The sequence below is a fragment of the Vanellus vanellus genome (assembly GCF_965231255.1).
Source record: "Vanellus vanellus genome assembly, chromosome: 7".
Classification (NCBI taxonomy): domain Eukaryota; kingdom Metazoa; phylum Chordata; class Aves; order Charadriiformes; family Charadriidae; genus Vanellus; species Vanellus vanellus.
The window spans coordinates 37,146,491-37,160,910 of NC_138912.1; the positions used below are offsets into that span (position 1 = coordinate 37,146,491).

A 14,420-nucleotide genomic window follows, 5' to 3' on the forward strand; every position below is an offset into this window, starting at 1 on the left:
AGCCACCGTCCCTGAGCCCCACACCTGAGGGGCTCTCCTGGTCACAGCAGGGTGGCCAGCTCTGCAGACCGCATACATGCCGGGGCGGTGTTTCCATCCCCTTTGCCATATTGCTCGGACCCTCCTCTAGTTCAGCATCCCCCTGGGTTGGGTGCCTCCTGCTGCCACCTCTTGCGCCAGCTGGGCTTGCTAACCATGGGCTCGCTAACATGCACCCCTGCCTGCCACCGGCAGCTGCCCTTTCCAAATAACCTTGCCCTGAACAGGGACGGGACATCCCCTGCCTGGCTGAGCGCTGTATTTTGGAGCTGCTCTTTGCTCAGACGTCCCAGGGTGAGGATGGGAAAGAGGGCTGGAGCAGGAGCTGAGGCCACCCTGCTCATCCCAGCCCCATAGCCGGGGTTTTAGGGTGGGGGAGTGTGCCCCTGCCGCTGATGCCTGTGTTTGTGTCTCTCTCTCTCTCTCTCTCCTTCTCCCCCCTGCACCCTCTTGCATGTGGCTGTGACGGGTGCCACTGACCAGGGACTAAAAGGGCAACCCGGAGAGAAGGTGAGTTGGCTCCTCATAGCCCATAGCATCCCTGACTGTCCTCTGCTAGGGCCAACCCAAGACCCCTGGACACAATCATGGCCGCTGCAGCCAGCTTTGGGCTTTCACCCCCACCCCTGGGCTGTCCCCTCATCCCCGGCAATGTGAGTTTATTTCCCAAATTCTTTCCAGGCCACTTAGCCTCTGAAGACGTTGAGTTTCTTGTTTATGACAATTTACTAACAGCATAAGAGCCAGCAGGCGCACACAGGGCTTCCTTCGAGGCTTCCTAGGTTTTAACCATAGAGTTTCTCTCCTGCTGGCAGCTTCCCTTGCCCTGATCAACCCGTAGCTCCCCACCACCTCCCAGGTTAACCTGCTCCCTGCTGCAAGCCATAGCAAGGAAGAAGATGGCACGGCACCTACTTTTGGCTTGGTGGGACCTCTTCCTCCTAAGGAAAACTGATGGTATGGTTTAAGCCTGTGGGAAGCCATCTCCCAAACTGTTTGCTGTGCAGCAAATTGGTGTTTTGTCCATCCAAAGAAGCCGTGGTTTGCAAAGCGTCCCACTGCTGGCCCCTATGTTTTGAGGTGTTTGACGCTTCAGCATTAGTGTATTTTCCCCAGAGCTGTGACTACCTCCCACCCACAAGAGCGGGTGTAGAAACTAGGAAAGGGATGAATGTTCACCTGATAGGGGGATCATCCGTGCAGGACACTGCCATACGAGGCCTATTTGCTCCTATTCACAGGAGATAGAGAGAAAAACAGCAAGGAAGGGCAAGGTAGGACAGAGATTCTCCTTCCTTGCTTTCAAACTTCTGCTTCCTCATTGGAGCCAACCAACATTATCTAACAGACCAAGATTTCACCGCCTGAAGCCACCCTGCTTTTTCTTTGTGTGTCCTTGCATTTCTCTCTGGCTAAAGTTTTCAACATGAAGGGACAGCAGATAGATACAAACAAACAAGGGAAAAATCACTCTTAATTGCCCATGCTTCCCCAGAGCCCTCCGTGAGAGTCCTAGGTCCTTGGCAGGCCCCAGCTTTGTTTTGCAGAGGGCTCTGCTTGCTCGCAGGCTGCTTGGTTTATGGGATGCTCCATCCCAAGGCTCCCCAGCCCTGGGCGCTTCTGGAGCTGCCTCTCAGGAATACGCCATGTTTTCCAAAGACAGGGATGTGTCCTGCCCATCGCACGTCGTGGGTGGTTAGGAGCTGGAGAAGCAGCTGTTTTCTTTTCCAGTGAGGACTTTGCTATTTTCATCCACATCCCAACTGAGTTTGAGAAGCACACAAGCGAGGCATTTCTGGAAGCAGCCAGTGAGCTGCCCACAGCTCCCATTTCCCTGGAGCCCAGCACATCCCTTCTTCTTTTCTTTCTTGTGCAGGACGCTGTCCTCCTGGACTCGCGGGAGGAAAACATCAAGGGTTTTAGGCCATTTTTCACACTTGTAATGGGGCAGAACCTCTGTTTTGCCAGAAAGTATTTTCTGTCTTTATAGTTTTCCTTGCTGTCCAGCTTCCATTTTCTAGCACGTCTGAGTAGCTCCAAACAACATCTCATCTCCCAAAGTGTGGGTCAAGAGCTTCAGGAGGCCAGAATAGCAGCTGCCCCATAAGCCCTGAAGGTCTCACACCTTGAGCATTCTCACTTAGCCCCGGTCTTGACGGGAATATAATTGTCTTTGTATTTTCCTCTCCTCCTTTTCTCACCCTTTTTCCTCTCCCTTGTCTCTCTGCAGGGTGCTCCAGGAGAAGCAGGCATGTCTATCATCGGGCCCCGTGGTCCACCCGTAAGTGGCTTTTCTCTCTATTTTTGACTGATGCAGGATGTGGGCAAGTTACAGGGAAGGACTTAGAAGGGGTGGTAAGACACAGCATCAGCTGGAGAGAGCAAAAACCCTGTATAATGTGGTTCCCATGCAGAGCCAGGCTTGGTTTTATACTGCTATTATATACTATATATAATGAAATTACAGTTTATATTCCAGAACAAATGAGGAAGCTTTCCCTTGCGAGACAACCATATTCCTGTATTTAAAAGGAAGAAGCATGTTTCCTTCTTGCAACATGGCTGCTACTGCTTTTGGAGAAAATATGCCCTTTGCCTGGCTGATCTCAGCCTTTGCTTTCATTAGCAGAGGATGACAACCCCCCTGATTTTGCAGAAGAATAGGATCAGAGCTAAGACTGGGGAACTCCCAAAGATGAGTAGTTCAGAATTGTTCAGAGGTCCTTGTCAAGTACCCATAATCTCAGAAACTCTTTGACAGCACAGTTACCGCTGTCTGGAAAGTCCCTTAGCTGGCTGGGAAGCTGAGGAAAGTGTAGGCAGGATTTTTGCACCCTCTTCCAGCAAAAGTGTCCCTGCAAGGTGCAACGAATTAGCCAGACAAAGGTTTTTGCGAGGATAAGGTCATAAAAAAAGACTAACACGAAGGGTCGGAGCATTTACGTACCCTAAATGCTGGATATTTCTTGCCCTGTGGTTCAACTATCAAGCCTCTGCTTTTGTGCAGATGCAGCCAGTCCTTCCCATTCCATCCCTGCACAGCCTCCACCAGAGATTTCCATGAAAAAAGACCCGGTGACTCAATTTTCTCCCTCCTAGTGGGCACTTCCGATTTTGATTAACCTGTGAAGAGCACCGTCCTTGACCTGCAGAGAGGATGGGCTGCCGGCAACTTTTGTTTCACAGCAGAGGTCAAGTGAGAGAGACCTAGGCAGTGCAAACACTTGGCTACATCTGGCTTTCCAATTAACTTTCCAAAAGCCCCATGATAAGTGTTTCTAATAAGAAACAGCTTTGTCAGTTCCCAGGCCCACCTGCCTAGCACGCTGGAGTTTGAGAAGTGACAGAACTGAAGCCCAGGACACAAATGGGTCTCCCCAAGTGTTTTATACTCGGCAGAGTGGCCATGTGGCAAAGCCAGGAGGAAGGCCGGCAGGTCTCTCCATGACAAGCTCTAAGCGAGGCCACCCTGCTCCACAAGCAGTAGATTTTGGAGGGTAAATGTCCCATTGCTTTTGCTGTTTCTCACAAGCTGTAGCTCTCAGCCTTCTGGATAGTGTGGTTATAGTAATTGGAGAGAAAAGCTGTCAGTCACTGTAGGTTCTGCAGACAGAGACAGGCACCCCTGTTTTCTTGAAGGGCACATGCCTGGTCTGCAGGACAATTTTTAATGTCTGCTTTGGTGCTGCTGCTTTGCCTCGTTGCCTTTGCTGCTGTTTGGGAAAGCACGGGACACACCGCATCTCCAAAGCAGCAGAAAACTTAGATGGCAAGCGATACTTTAAAATGGGCTTTTGCCTACCCCAGTCAAAGCCCTGAGGTGCCAGGGCTGGCACAACTCCACACTTCCACCCCCAAAGCCTACTGTGAAGATGATCCAGTTTCCTGGGGAGCTGGTGATAGGTCAAAAGGATGGCTGAGCACTGAAGACAAATACGGAAACCCCAGCCAAGGGGCCACTCGGAAAGACGTGGGATGACAAATAGTTTCCAGATTTTTGTTTGGAGGTTAAAGTTTTCGCTAGAGCTCAGAGCTGCTTAACTTCTGGCCAGAGAGGGACAGTGTGCCGATAGTGGCAGAAACAGACGGTCTCCATGATTTGGCAGCTCCCAGGATTACATACTTCATGTGATCAACATTTTAAAAAGAAGACAAGGAAAAACAGTCACCCAACAAAAACAGTCTCTTGGAATTGCTCACTGCTGAACTGTTGTTTTGGCCTGATACCGTGCAAATCATTCTTCTGTGCTCCAAGGAGAAAGAGGCAGCAGTCTGTAGTCTACAAAGGAAGCCAAATTGCACAATTTCCAGGTTTTCTCCCTAATTCTTTTTTTAGCACTTCTTGTCCAGGGAGGTGTCCAGCAGGGAACCAAAATTAATGAATTGCGGCTAGGCTCTTCTTGATTCTTGCCTTTTCAGAAACCAGCGGTGGACAGATCCTTTAATTTATAGCCTATCTTCCCTCCTGGTCACTGGCCAACGTGACCAGGTGGTTTTATATGTATCTTGCAAAGCAAAGCTGACCAAGTCCAACTTTGCAGAACTGAAAAAAAAAGACAGTGCAAATGGGATTAGGTTCTGCTAGCATTGTGTATAAAAACACAACACAAGGCATTTTGTGGTAGGGGCATCCCTCAAACTCTGCGAAGAGGTGATCTGGCACCATCTCTGAAGGGCCGAATCTTCACCGAGTCTGCAACTAGAGGGAGACTGGAGGAGATGTAACCTGAAGGTGAAGGTTTTCCCTGCCGATGTGGCTCTGAGCTCTCTGCCGAGGGATGAGCATTGCTGCACTGTGGCAAACCTCAGCCTTGCAGCCCAGCATGCCTGTGCCTCCTTCCCCTTCCCTCAGCACTACAAGGGATAGGTCTGGTGAAGGCAGAGATGCACCCATGTGCACTTCTTTTTAGAAGTGAACCCTTGTTTATACCCAGCTCTTTCCTAGGAGACCCTTTGTGGGACTCAGAGTCGGGTCATGGTATCTCAAATTGCCTAAGAAAGCATTTTCTTCCCCAAAACGAAGCATGAAAACACATAAGAAACCTGGGCTTTTTGGCATCGTAGCATGGCTTTCAGGAAAGGCGAGATGCCGCAGTGGTCACCGGATAAGCGTGGTACAGGATTTACCTCATCCTGCTGTTTCCATCTACATGGGTGTGCTTCCAGATCTGCTGAAGTCTGGTCCGTATTGCTTCCTGACTTGGCTCACACATTTTTTGGGAAATTGAGATTAAAAAATTCTTAAGTAAAGTGCTATCTTTTCTGGATACCCACAAATCTAGGGTAACTGTGACCTGGGATGTCACAGGTCCCAGAAACTGAAGAACTATGAGAAATTAACAGCCAGAACAGTTTATTTTTTTTCAGTGTTTTTAAGTGGGTGATGAGGAAGCTGCCAAACGCATCCCAAGCTAGTGTTTGCTGTACCTGATCCCAAACTGGTAGCCAACGCTGGCTAGCCAGAAAGAGGCAGGCGAAAGGACTTGGTGCTCATGTTCCTCTCATCGCACTACCTAACTCTTCTTTTTCTCTTGGCTCTCAGAAGAAAAAAACAGAAAAGAAAAAAAAAAATCTTCTCTTCTCCAGAATTATTTGTGAGGAAAATGAATGCACTGGGACATGAGATTAGGGGAGGAGGAGAAGAGGGATGGCTGTATTTAGACACCAGTGACCTGCAAGGTTTGTCTTGCACAGAGCAGCACCCTGCATTAAACGCCTCTGGTTTATGGCAGCAAGAATTGCCATAAAATGAGCTCAGCCTCTGGAATATACTCCAAAAGCCTAGCGTATGGGCTAGGGACACCCATTTAATTAATGTAGAAACTTCAAGGAAACTGCTTGCAGTCCAAACTGGACCTGCTCCAGGATTTTCTTGGCCCTGTACAAACTGGAGTGGGGATGAGAGATTTCCCCTCCTTCCCAAGACGCTTTCCCCTTGGAGGGGAATCGGGTCTTGGGTAACTCTTCAGAGAGTCATAGGATAAATGGGCAGAGGCTGGAGGAAAGGCTCCACAGAGAGAACTTAGGGTCAGTCAAAATTCACTTCAGTTCCTCTAAAGTGCTGTCTCTGTTTCATCCTTCCCAGGGACAGCCTGGAACAAGAGGTTTTCCTGGATTCCCGGTAAGTGTAATTGCTAATTTATGAGGTACGGGTGTGCAATATTACTAGGAAGTGTCATTAGTGCTCACTGTATCTCATAATTTCTGTCTGAAACCAAGGACCTGATCTGATAGCACCGGAAAAAGTAATTTTTTCTTAATTTGTTTTTTTTCTCTTTTTTTTTTTTCTTTTAAATGATACTTAGGGAAAAAAACCCAAACAAACCACAAAACTCCGAAAGGAAATTAATTTTAAAAACCCCAAGTGTTAAAATAACATAGTTGAAGCCAGATCTGTTCAGTAAAAGAAAGCCATCCTAAGAAATACCCCCAAACAAAGAAAATAACCTCTAGGTAGGTGAAATTCCAACCTTAATTGAGCCTATAGGTGATAGCGCAATAGAAGTGAGTGCCTGTGATCCGAACGGGGTCCTGCGTGATGCGGGTCGGCTGGGGACCATGCGATGCTGAACACCCTGGTCATGCCAAAGGGAAAGGCCAAAAAGCGTGAGTGGGGAGGATTCTTCTCCAACACTGTTACAGATGGGCAAGGGAAGAGAAAACAAGCCCAGGAGAGGACAAAGCAAATTTCATTTCAGTCCTGCAGTTGCTGGCAACACTTTCTGAAGCATTGAGGCTGCTGGAGAACTCAAACGGTTGCTATTTATTCTTATGCATTTATCCTGGACGACTAGGAAGCCTAAGGCAAACACAAAACACTCCCTGCATCCCTGCTCCTGCCAGGCAGCTCAGCTGCTGCGCTGGGACACACAATGTGCCAGAGCAGGTCTGCGGGGGAGACTCTCACGCCTGGAAAACAGGAGGAATCGGCAGCCTCTGAGCCATCTGACCGGGCTCCGTGGCTCTGCCCTTTGCGAAAAGGGGGGGGGCTGTGAGCTGCCCCTGGGCTGAGGAGAAGCAGATCTCTCCAGGCTTTTGTGGTCTTTGGCTTTCGGAGGAGCAGAAAACAAATCAGCCCAGCTCATGAGAAAGTGCCGGGTGGGACAGTGCTCTGTAGAGCCTGTTTCTCATCAAATAGTACCTTCAAAATGCTGCTGGGCTGTATGTCACCTCTTCCCTGGGACGCTTTTATTATTCTGTCATTTGCAAGAATTCTTCTTCCCCCAAAGGTGGGTGCCTTTTTAAATCAAAGTCTCGAGAAAACTGCTGATTTTCAACTGGTTTACAGGACACTGCAAAATTTGAAATGCTGAGGGGTTTTTTGCCAATTGCCCATGAATCCCTCCTCCCTTCCCTTCTTGTGTCCAGCGTTGCTGCTGAAATGGGCTGACAGCGAGCAGGTCCCTGCAGAAGCAATCGAGAAGCTGGGCTGCTACCCAGTGGGCCAGGGACCTGCCAGGACTCAACAGGAGGGCAGAGAGAGTCACTTCACCTCTGCATCCTTTCCCCAGTCCGTGCAATCTTGCGACACGTAGTGCTTGCTGGGGCAGGCGGACAGACACCTCAGTGAAAGCATTTCTTATCATTTCTCCTTTTTTATTTCAGGGCCCTATTGGCTTGGACGGCAAACCGGTAAGCAAACAGCTTCTCTCAAGGCTTTCTGCCCTGCCTGCGTGTTACAGAGTACGTTTTTAAGAGGATTATTTTGTAATGTCGTGCGCATGCATGGATTAAAAGAAAATTAGAAGGTTGGCAGGCAGGAGGATACCACAGATGCCTTGGGGGAGATGCAGGAGTCAGGAGATTAGGGAAGGCAGAGTGTGGCTGCTTCCTTTCTAGGCAAATCTATAAAATAGCACTTCACGAGTGCAACAGCCTGGCTGCTGCAGGAAAAGCCTTAGCAGGCACTCCCACCCTGAATCAGACAGACAGAGCAGGTCCCCAGGCACCAGCCCTCTGCCTTAGACAGCCCACAGCTTCATTTGAAGTCGGCCCTACAGCTTCTTTCTCTTTGCTGCTGTGCTGCAAAGAGTTGCAGTAGAAGAGGAAAGGACCCTAAAGACCTCCATGCTGTCCTTAGGTCTCCCTCTCTCTACTACAAAGCTGATTATAAGGAGGCTCTAAGTTCTTCCCATCCTTCGGAGAGATAGGCACACATATAGCCCCTTCCCTATGAACCCAACTAACATGAAACCCATAGCTCCAGGCAGCTCCTTAGCCAAGTTCCCCACCCCGTTTCCTCTAACCATGCTATAACGGAGAAGGAGCTGGTTGCACATACCTCTGGCACCTAATTTCTTACAGCATGACCCTGGTTTTGCCATGAGGAACATCACCCTCAAGAGACACTCAGCAGCATCTCTCTTGTACTGCTCTGGGGACACACACGTGAGCCCCAGCAAGGTGTAACATGCTGCAATCAGGTGAAGCTGCTCTGCCAGCCAGAGTGGGGCTTAACCATGTCCCAGCCATACCCCGCAGAGCCTTTGCCCGCTGTGTTCATCCTTGAGAGCTTTGTTCCCTGTGTTTTGGGTACCAGGGAATGGCGTCCTGTTAGGTGTGGGAGCAAAGCTTCATATGCATGGTGTTGCGTCTCCCTTGACAAAGTATAGTAACCGCGGGAACCTCCCAAGGCAAGGAGTAAGTGGGTTAAGCCAACATCTTCTAGAGACTGCAGTGGCCAAAGCTGATACATGTTTTCTTTCTTTTGCAGGGTCATCCTGGACAGAAGGGGGAGATGGTAAAAAAAAAAAAAAGTTTATTTGTGGGTAACAGGTTGGTTTGAAATGACGTTGCCTCTCAGCTGGAAATGAGCTTGTAGGCAGGGTAGCGATCTTAGTTCAGCTAATGCAATAGCTGCATCCCTAATTCTGTAAGTTCGTAACAGTGGTGCTGGGATGCACATCTGTAATTTTTACATTACGGCTATCAGATCATCATGTCACAACAGCAACTCTCTAGTTACGCACGGGACATGTTTTCCTTGCAGTTAGCAATTATGTTCTTTAAATACACTCTGGGAGCTGACATTTTTCGTGGTTGGCCTCATAGCAGAAGTAAAAGCTGATGGAAAGATTTCTGAAAACCCATATGGCATCTTTCAACTTATCTAACAACAACAAAAAAGCATACTTTTTGTATTAAATGTCTGTATTTCCCCTTTTGAAGCTCTGTTTCATATGTGCATCATACTAAAATGCTTTTGGTTGAAAATGATAAACTTAGGCCGCATTTGATGGAAACCCAAATGCGGTCTTGTTCCTCTCGACATCTCTGATGATGAAATCCCCGAACACGAGTATGCCAAGCTAGCAGCTCTGTAGTCACCTTTGCTCACTGAAATGCTGAACGTTTTCTTCTGCTAATTCTGTTTTTTGAGCCTGAGTGTCAGTGTAACCCTCTGGCAAGCACATGTTGAAGATCCCCCCCCCTCCCCGCTCCTCGGCGGAGGGGTGAGCTGACATCCCCCTGTTGTGCAATCCCGGCTTAGGCATTTGCAGCTCAGGCTTCAGTCCTGGCTGCTTCTGGTTCAATCCCAGCGCGTCGACCAAGGAGACGCGCTGTCAACTGAGGTCCTGGGAACAATAAGGGTGTGTTTTCCTGATGATTTTTCCCCTCTCCTTTTAATAATTGCCCCCCGCAGTGCAGCCAGAACATGTGTGTGCATTTTCACTCCTCCAGAGTAACAAAGAGAACACAGATGTCTTTTGGGGACTTTTCTCCACAATTGTTTTTAAAAGCTGAGTTTCCACCTACTCCGTACGCTGAAAGTTTTTGTCTTGTCACTATAAACGGGAATCTGTCTCGCATTCACAACACTGTCTTTCTTTAAAGGGTGCTGCTGGTCCCAGGGGACAACCCGTAAGTATCCCATCTCTTGCAATTGCGCCTCCTCCGAATCCTTTTCCCCTTGCGTGCGCTGAACTCCTTCATTTACTGAGGGCTTTTTTTTATCACTTTTCTTTTATAGGGACCCCCAGGACAAAAAGGAGAAAAGGTAATTTTAATGGGAGACATTGAAAATTAAATGTAAAAAGTGAGCAGGGAAGGGACTTGATGGGCTTGGTGCTGCTCGTTCTGACTTTGAGTGGCTGAGAAATACAGCAAGAACAGAGGGCTCTGTGGAGAGGGGACAGGAGGCAGGGTGCTTGTGGGGTGCAAATTGGCATAGCCGCACTGAATTCAATATAGTCACAATGATTTACACCTTCTGGATCTGGCCCCATGTGCCTATTTTGGTCCTCTCCTGGTTTATGATTTAAACTTTTAATCCCCTTCTTTCACAGGGTCAGTGTGCAGAGTACCCACACAGGGTAAGTCATTAGCGTTATTATCATCTGTCCCTTGCCTTCCTGCATGTTAATCCTCCTTCGTTTGAATGGCTTTTTGTTGGAAATATAGATCGTTTCATTAACAAGATGCGTCATCGGGGCCCTGAGGGCAGCGCTTGGCTGATTGATGTGTTTCGCAGAAAAGCAGCAGATAAGGTTTTCCAGGAGGGATGTTGGTTCTCTAGTGTGTTCCTGCCCACCGCGGCTGACCCCCAGCTAAATGCTCTCATTGCTGCTTCCTGGAGACCCTCCCGTGCTCTGTGCCGGAGCGGGGAAAGTCCGTGTCCTCATACCAAAACCCAGCGAAACCTGGGGTTTCTGGGGGAGTAGAGGTCACCCACTCACACCTTGTGCTGCTGCACCAGCTCCAACCTGCTTCCATGGACTCTGCTGTGGTTGCCTGGCCAGGAGCAGTGGGGGGTTTGCAGACCTCAGGGAGACTCTATTGTCATTCCTTCCTTTTTCTTCTCCCTCATGCTGGTCTCAACCCTGCATAGAGACAAGTGGAAGGGATGTGCTCCCTGCCCAAAAGTAACTGTGACCACCTCTGGCCGTGGTGCTCTGGCTGGTCCCTGGTGAGCTGGTCACCATGCCGTTTCCCCAGGCTGGTGGGCTTTCTGCCTGCAAAGAAGAGGCGGAGAGGGAGGGTTGGTGCCAGCCAGGATGTTGACCCACATGCCTCTTCATCCTGGCCTGGCTGGCATGTTCCACAGCCAAGAGAGGAGAGAGTACATCGTGGGGTTTGAGGGGATTACAGGGGTAAAATGTAACCAGCTCTAAAAACAACCGGAGTGCTGAAAATCCACTGGAAATGCATTGGAACGACATCATATGAAGTGGCTGGAATTTGTAATCTGGGTGTACAGGGAGACAGGCTTAAGGGCTTTCTGTTTATTTTTGATGGGCCTCTGGACAATTAGCTGGGCTCTGGTCCCTGGCCCCGAGGGAGCAGGGCCCTGGATGCTCTGTGGGGCAGAGCCAGGGGAGAGAGCTTGGCTGGCAGTGAGGGAGAAGGGGGCTGTTGGTATGTGCCAGCTCTGTACAATAATAGCCAGTCGGCTGTGTTTATTTAGGCGAGCCGGCTCACTAGATTGTTATGTTAAAGAGAAGCTAACAACAATGTTCACCCAGAGGTGTCCTGGGTTCCTGTTACAGCCCTTGGCTCTGACTGTCCTCAGTGCTCAAGGTGAAAAGCAGTAGCAGGACCCGCAGCAACACTGGGAAATGGAGAAGCGGGTTGTGCATCACTGGGAGCAGCTTGGGCTTAGACCTGGGGACAAAGGCACACTGGTTTGGGGGGTGAGGGTTGTAGGCACCCCACAGTGACATGCCGCAGGGCTGTGACAGCGGGGAAAGGGCAGGTGCAAAACGTCCCATCCCAGCAAAGCCTGGTGATGTCTCCTTGGCTCTCATGGAGGTACTTTTGCTCTCTTGAGGCAGCAAGCTCAACATTTTAAAAGGCCCATGAGGCATTCCGAGGCAGAGACGTCATCACGGGGAGGGTGACTGTCATCAGAGCAGCTCAAGGGTGGGCTTACCCGAAGGGTCTGGTCACAGGTGCAAATAAGCCAACAGAGGTGCAGTTCTCTCTCTTCCTCCCAAAATGAAATTAGGATGTTGTAAAAATGAAATTAGGATGTTGTAAAAATGCAACACGTTTGACTGAATTGCAATTTGTTCTTGCTTTACTGATTGACAAGGTCGTCTGTCAGATGTTCTGGGCGAGGAAATGAAAACCAGCATCCTGAAAAAAACAGGGATGTTGTTTCGGTTTTGTTTCATCTGTGTTTTCTTGGGAAGGAAATGTAAGGTTAGGACGTATGCCTTGGTTCGTGTTGTAGTTTCCTATCTTTTTTCTGTATGGGTCTGTATGGCCTGCAGTGCTGTGAGGCACAAGCCCAGGCGTGGGGCTATCTGTTTGGTGTGAGCTGGCCATTCGAGCTGCTCCTTCCCTGGGGAAGGATGCTCAGCTCAGGGAAGAGGGGGACCAGCCGTGTTCTGTCTGCTCTCGGAAATGCCGTGTGTCTTACTGACCCCGTTTGTGTCATGTGTCTTCACTGTCCCCTAGGAATACCTAAGTACCACCCTTGCAGCCCTGCGCTCTAACCAGATCCTTACGCTAAAGGTTTGTGGGTAACGGTCTGACGGGACCCAGTTCTGATGCAAAGGCACGAGGTTGCCCATCCAATATTGCACGCTGCCTTCTGAAAAAAAAAAACAAAAAAAAATTGCCACCGGGACACAGAGAGGGCAGGGCGGGAACTGGGTGGAAGAGGCTTCAGGTTTCTTCTCTAAACTCTTCCACTTGCACCGGAATCTGTTGCTGGGTCTTGTCTCTCCTCTGTGTTAAGGACTGCTCCCCTCCATTTCTCTCCTTATCCTTTCCAGCGTCTTTCCTCTGCTCTCCTGTAAGCTGCATAGTATTTCAGATACACTTCAGCACTTGAGGAGCCAGGCGAAGCCAGCTCAGCTGGGTCTGGGTGACTCACACAGAGACACTAGGCACACCTAGCATGGGGCTGTGGGGATTTACAGCACCAGCCCCCTTGAGAAGATCGGTGCAGACCTGAATGCTCTCCTGAGCTATGGGGCCTCTCCTGCACTGTCTTCTAGAAAGAGAAGGATTTCCTTCATGTAAAACCAGCCCCGATGATTTTCCAGCAGTGCTGCTTTTGTTGGGATAGCTTGTGGCTGTCTGGATCAGTGCATTCGAACACAACCGTGGCAATGCTGCAATATTGGGTTGCCACTTCACTTTGCAACAGGACTGGATCCTTGCTTTCACTGCAAACACAAAGAACAATGTTTAAAGGGATTAAAGTGCGCTGCTTGGATGCGTATGGTTACTGTGGTGGGAGACCTATGGGCACACCTCTCGGACCTGAGCGCACAGCTCACACGGGGAAACATTGCACACAGGGGCACGGTTTTGTGCCTGAGCACAGAAAGCCTCTTTCTCTTCTCTCTGTGTAAATCAAGAGCAGCTTCAATGGAAAACTGATAGGAACAGGAAAGTGGATCAGGCCAGAAGAGCATTCCTGGGCCTGGAGCCGGCACGGTGGGTGCCAGGCTGACAGCAGCATGCGTGCAAGTGGAAACTGGATACAGCAGAAGGATGAACAAATGCTCCCGAGCTTTAGTGCATTTGATTTCTATGTGTCCGGGTCAGCTTTGTGCCCTAAGGCAGCATTCCTGGCTATAAGCAGTCAGAGGCTGATGGTACTGTTAAACAAGGAAAAGCAAAGCACAGGCTCCCAAGGCAATACCTTGCTCAGGGCTTGGAGGCACCAAGGTCTTGTCTTCTCCATGGGCTGTGATGGTTGTGTCATGGAATGTCACCAGGACCAGTTTGCTGGCTGTGATGCCTGCTGCTGGCCCCAGCTAGCCTCTCTCCACCTCCTTCCACACCCTGAGGAAGGGTGAGGCCCAGAGATACGCTGTGTTTCTTGTAAGGGAAGATGGAAAGAAATAGGAAACTGCACTTGGAAAACATGGAGAAAATTGGCATTTTGATAGTGACCTCAAATCTGATGATGAAAAATTAAGAGAAATGGTGTTGTCACTGGAGAGCTTAGCAGAGCCAGTGCGGGGGGATGTCTTGCGATAAATACTGTCTGAGGAGAGCAGCGGAGCTGAGTCAACCCAGCCCCCTACCCCCAGGTAAGTTTTATTTCCGAGCAGAGAAAGTGGTAAAAGCTCTGTGTGGTGGGAGCATCGGGTTGGCGAGTGGCCACCCTGCACCTGCCAGGGCTGGCACGTAGCAAGTCCCCCTGTGAGCAACGCATGGTGCGGAGGAGCTCAGAGGTCTGCCGGCAGGTACCCGTGCCACGCGCCCTCCGTGCGCAGCTCTCACGCGGTGGTTTATTTTCACTGCAATCTCTCTGTTCCCCTCTTCTCTGTTCTCTCCCCTGGCTGCTCTCTGACTCTCGGTGCCCTAACGGCCTCCTTTGCCCCACGACCTTCTGGTTTGATCTTCTTCAGCTGTTGCCTCTCCTCAATTCAGTGCGGCTGGCTCCACCTCCGGTCATAAAGAGACGCACTTTCCAGGTA

At 49.7% G+C, this 14,420-nt stretch overlaps 1 protein-coding gene across 1 annotated transcript in view; it reads left to right on the top strand.

The window, feature by feature from the left end:
* COL13A1 (collagen type XIII alpha 1 chain) overlaps positions 1 to 14,420 on the top strand; it is a 95,358-nt gene that overhangs the window by 36,969 nt on the left and 43,969 nt on the right. Inside the window, exons 7-15 of the mRNA XM_082486109.1 lie at positions 523 to 549; positions 2,270 to 2,320; positions 6,125 to 6,160; positions 7,645 to 7,671; positions 8,753 to 8,779; positions 9,874 to 9,900; positions 10,010 to 10,036; positions 10,326 to 10,352; positions 14,352 to 14,417. Of these exons, the coding sequence (XP_082342235.1) occupies positions 523 to 549; positions 2,270 to 2,320; positions 6,125 to 6,160; positions 7,645 to 7,671; positions 8,753 to 8,779; positions 9,874 to 9,900; positions 10,010 to 10,036; positions 10,326 to 10,352; positions 14,352 to 14,417 (315 nt within the window). The remainder of the gene's footprint in view (positions 1 to 522; positions 550 to 2,269; positions 2,321 to 6,124; positions 6,161 to 7,644; positions 7,672 to 8,752; positions 8,780 to 9,873; positions 9,901 to 10,009; positions 10,037 to 10,325; positions 10,353 to 14,351; positions 14,418 to 14,420) is intronic.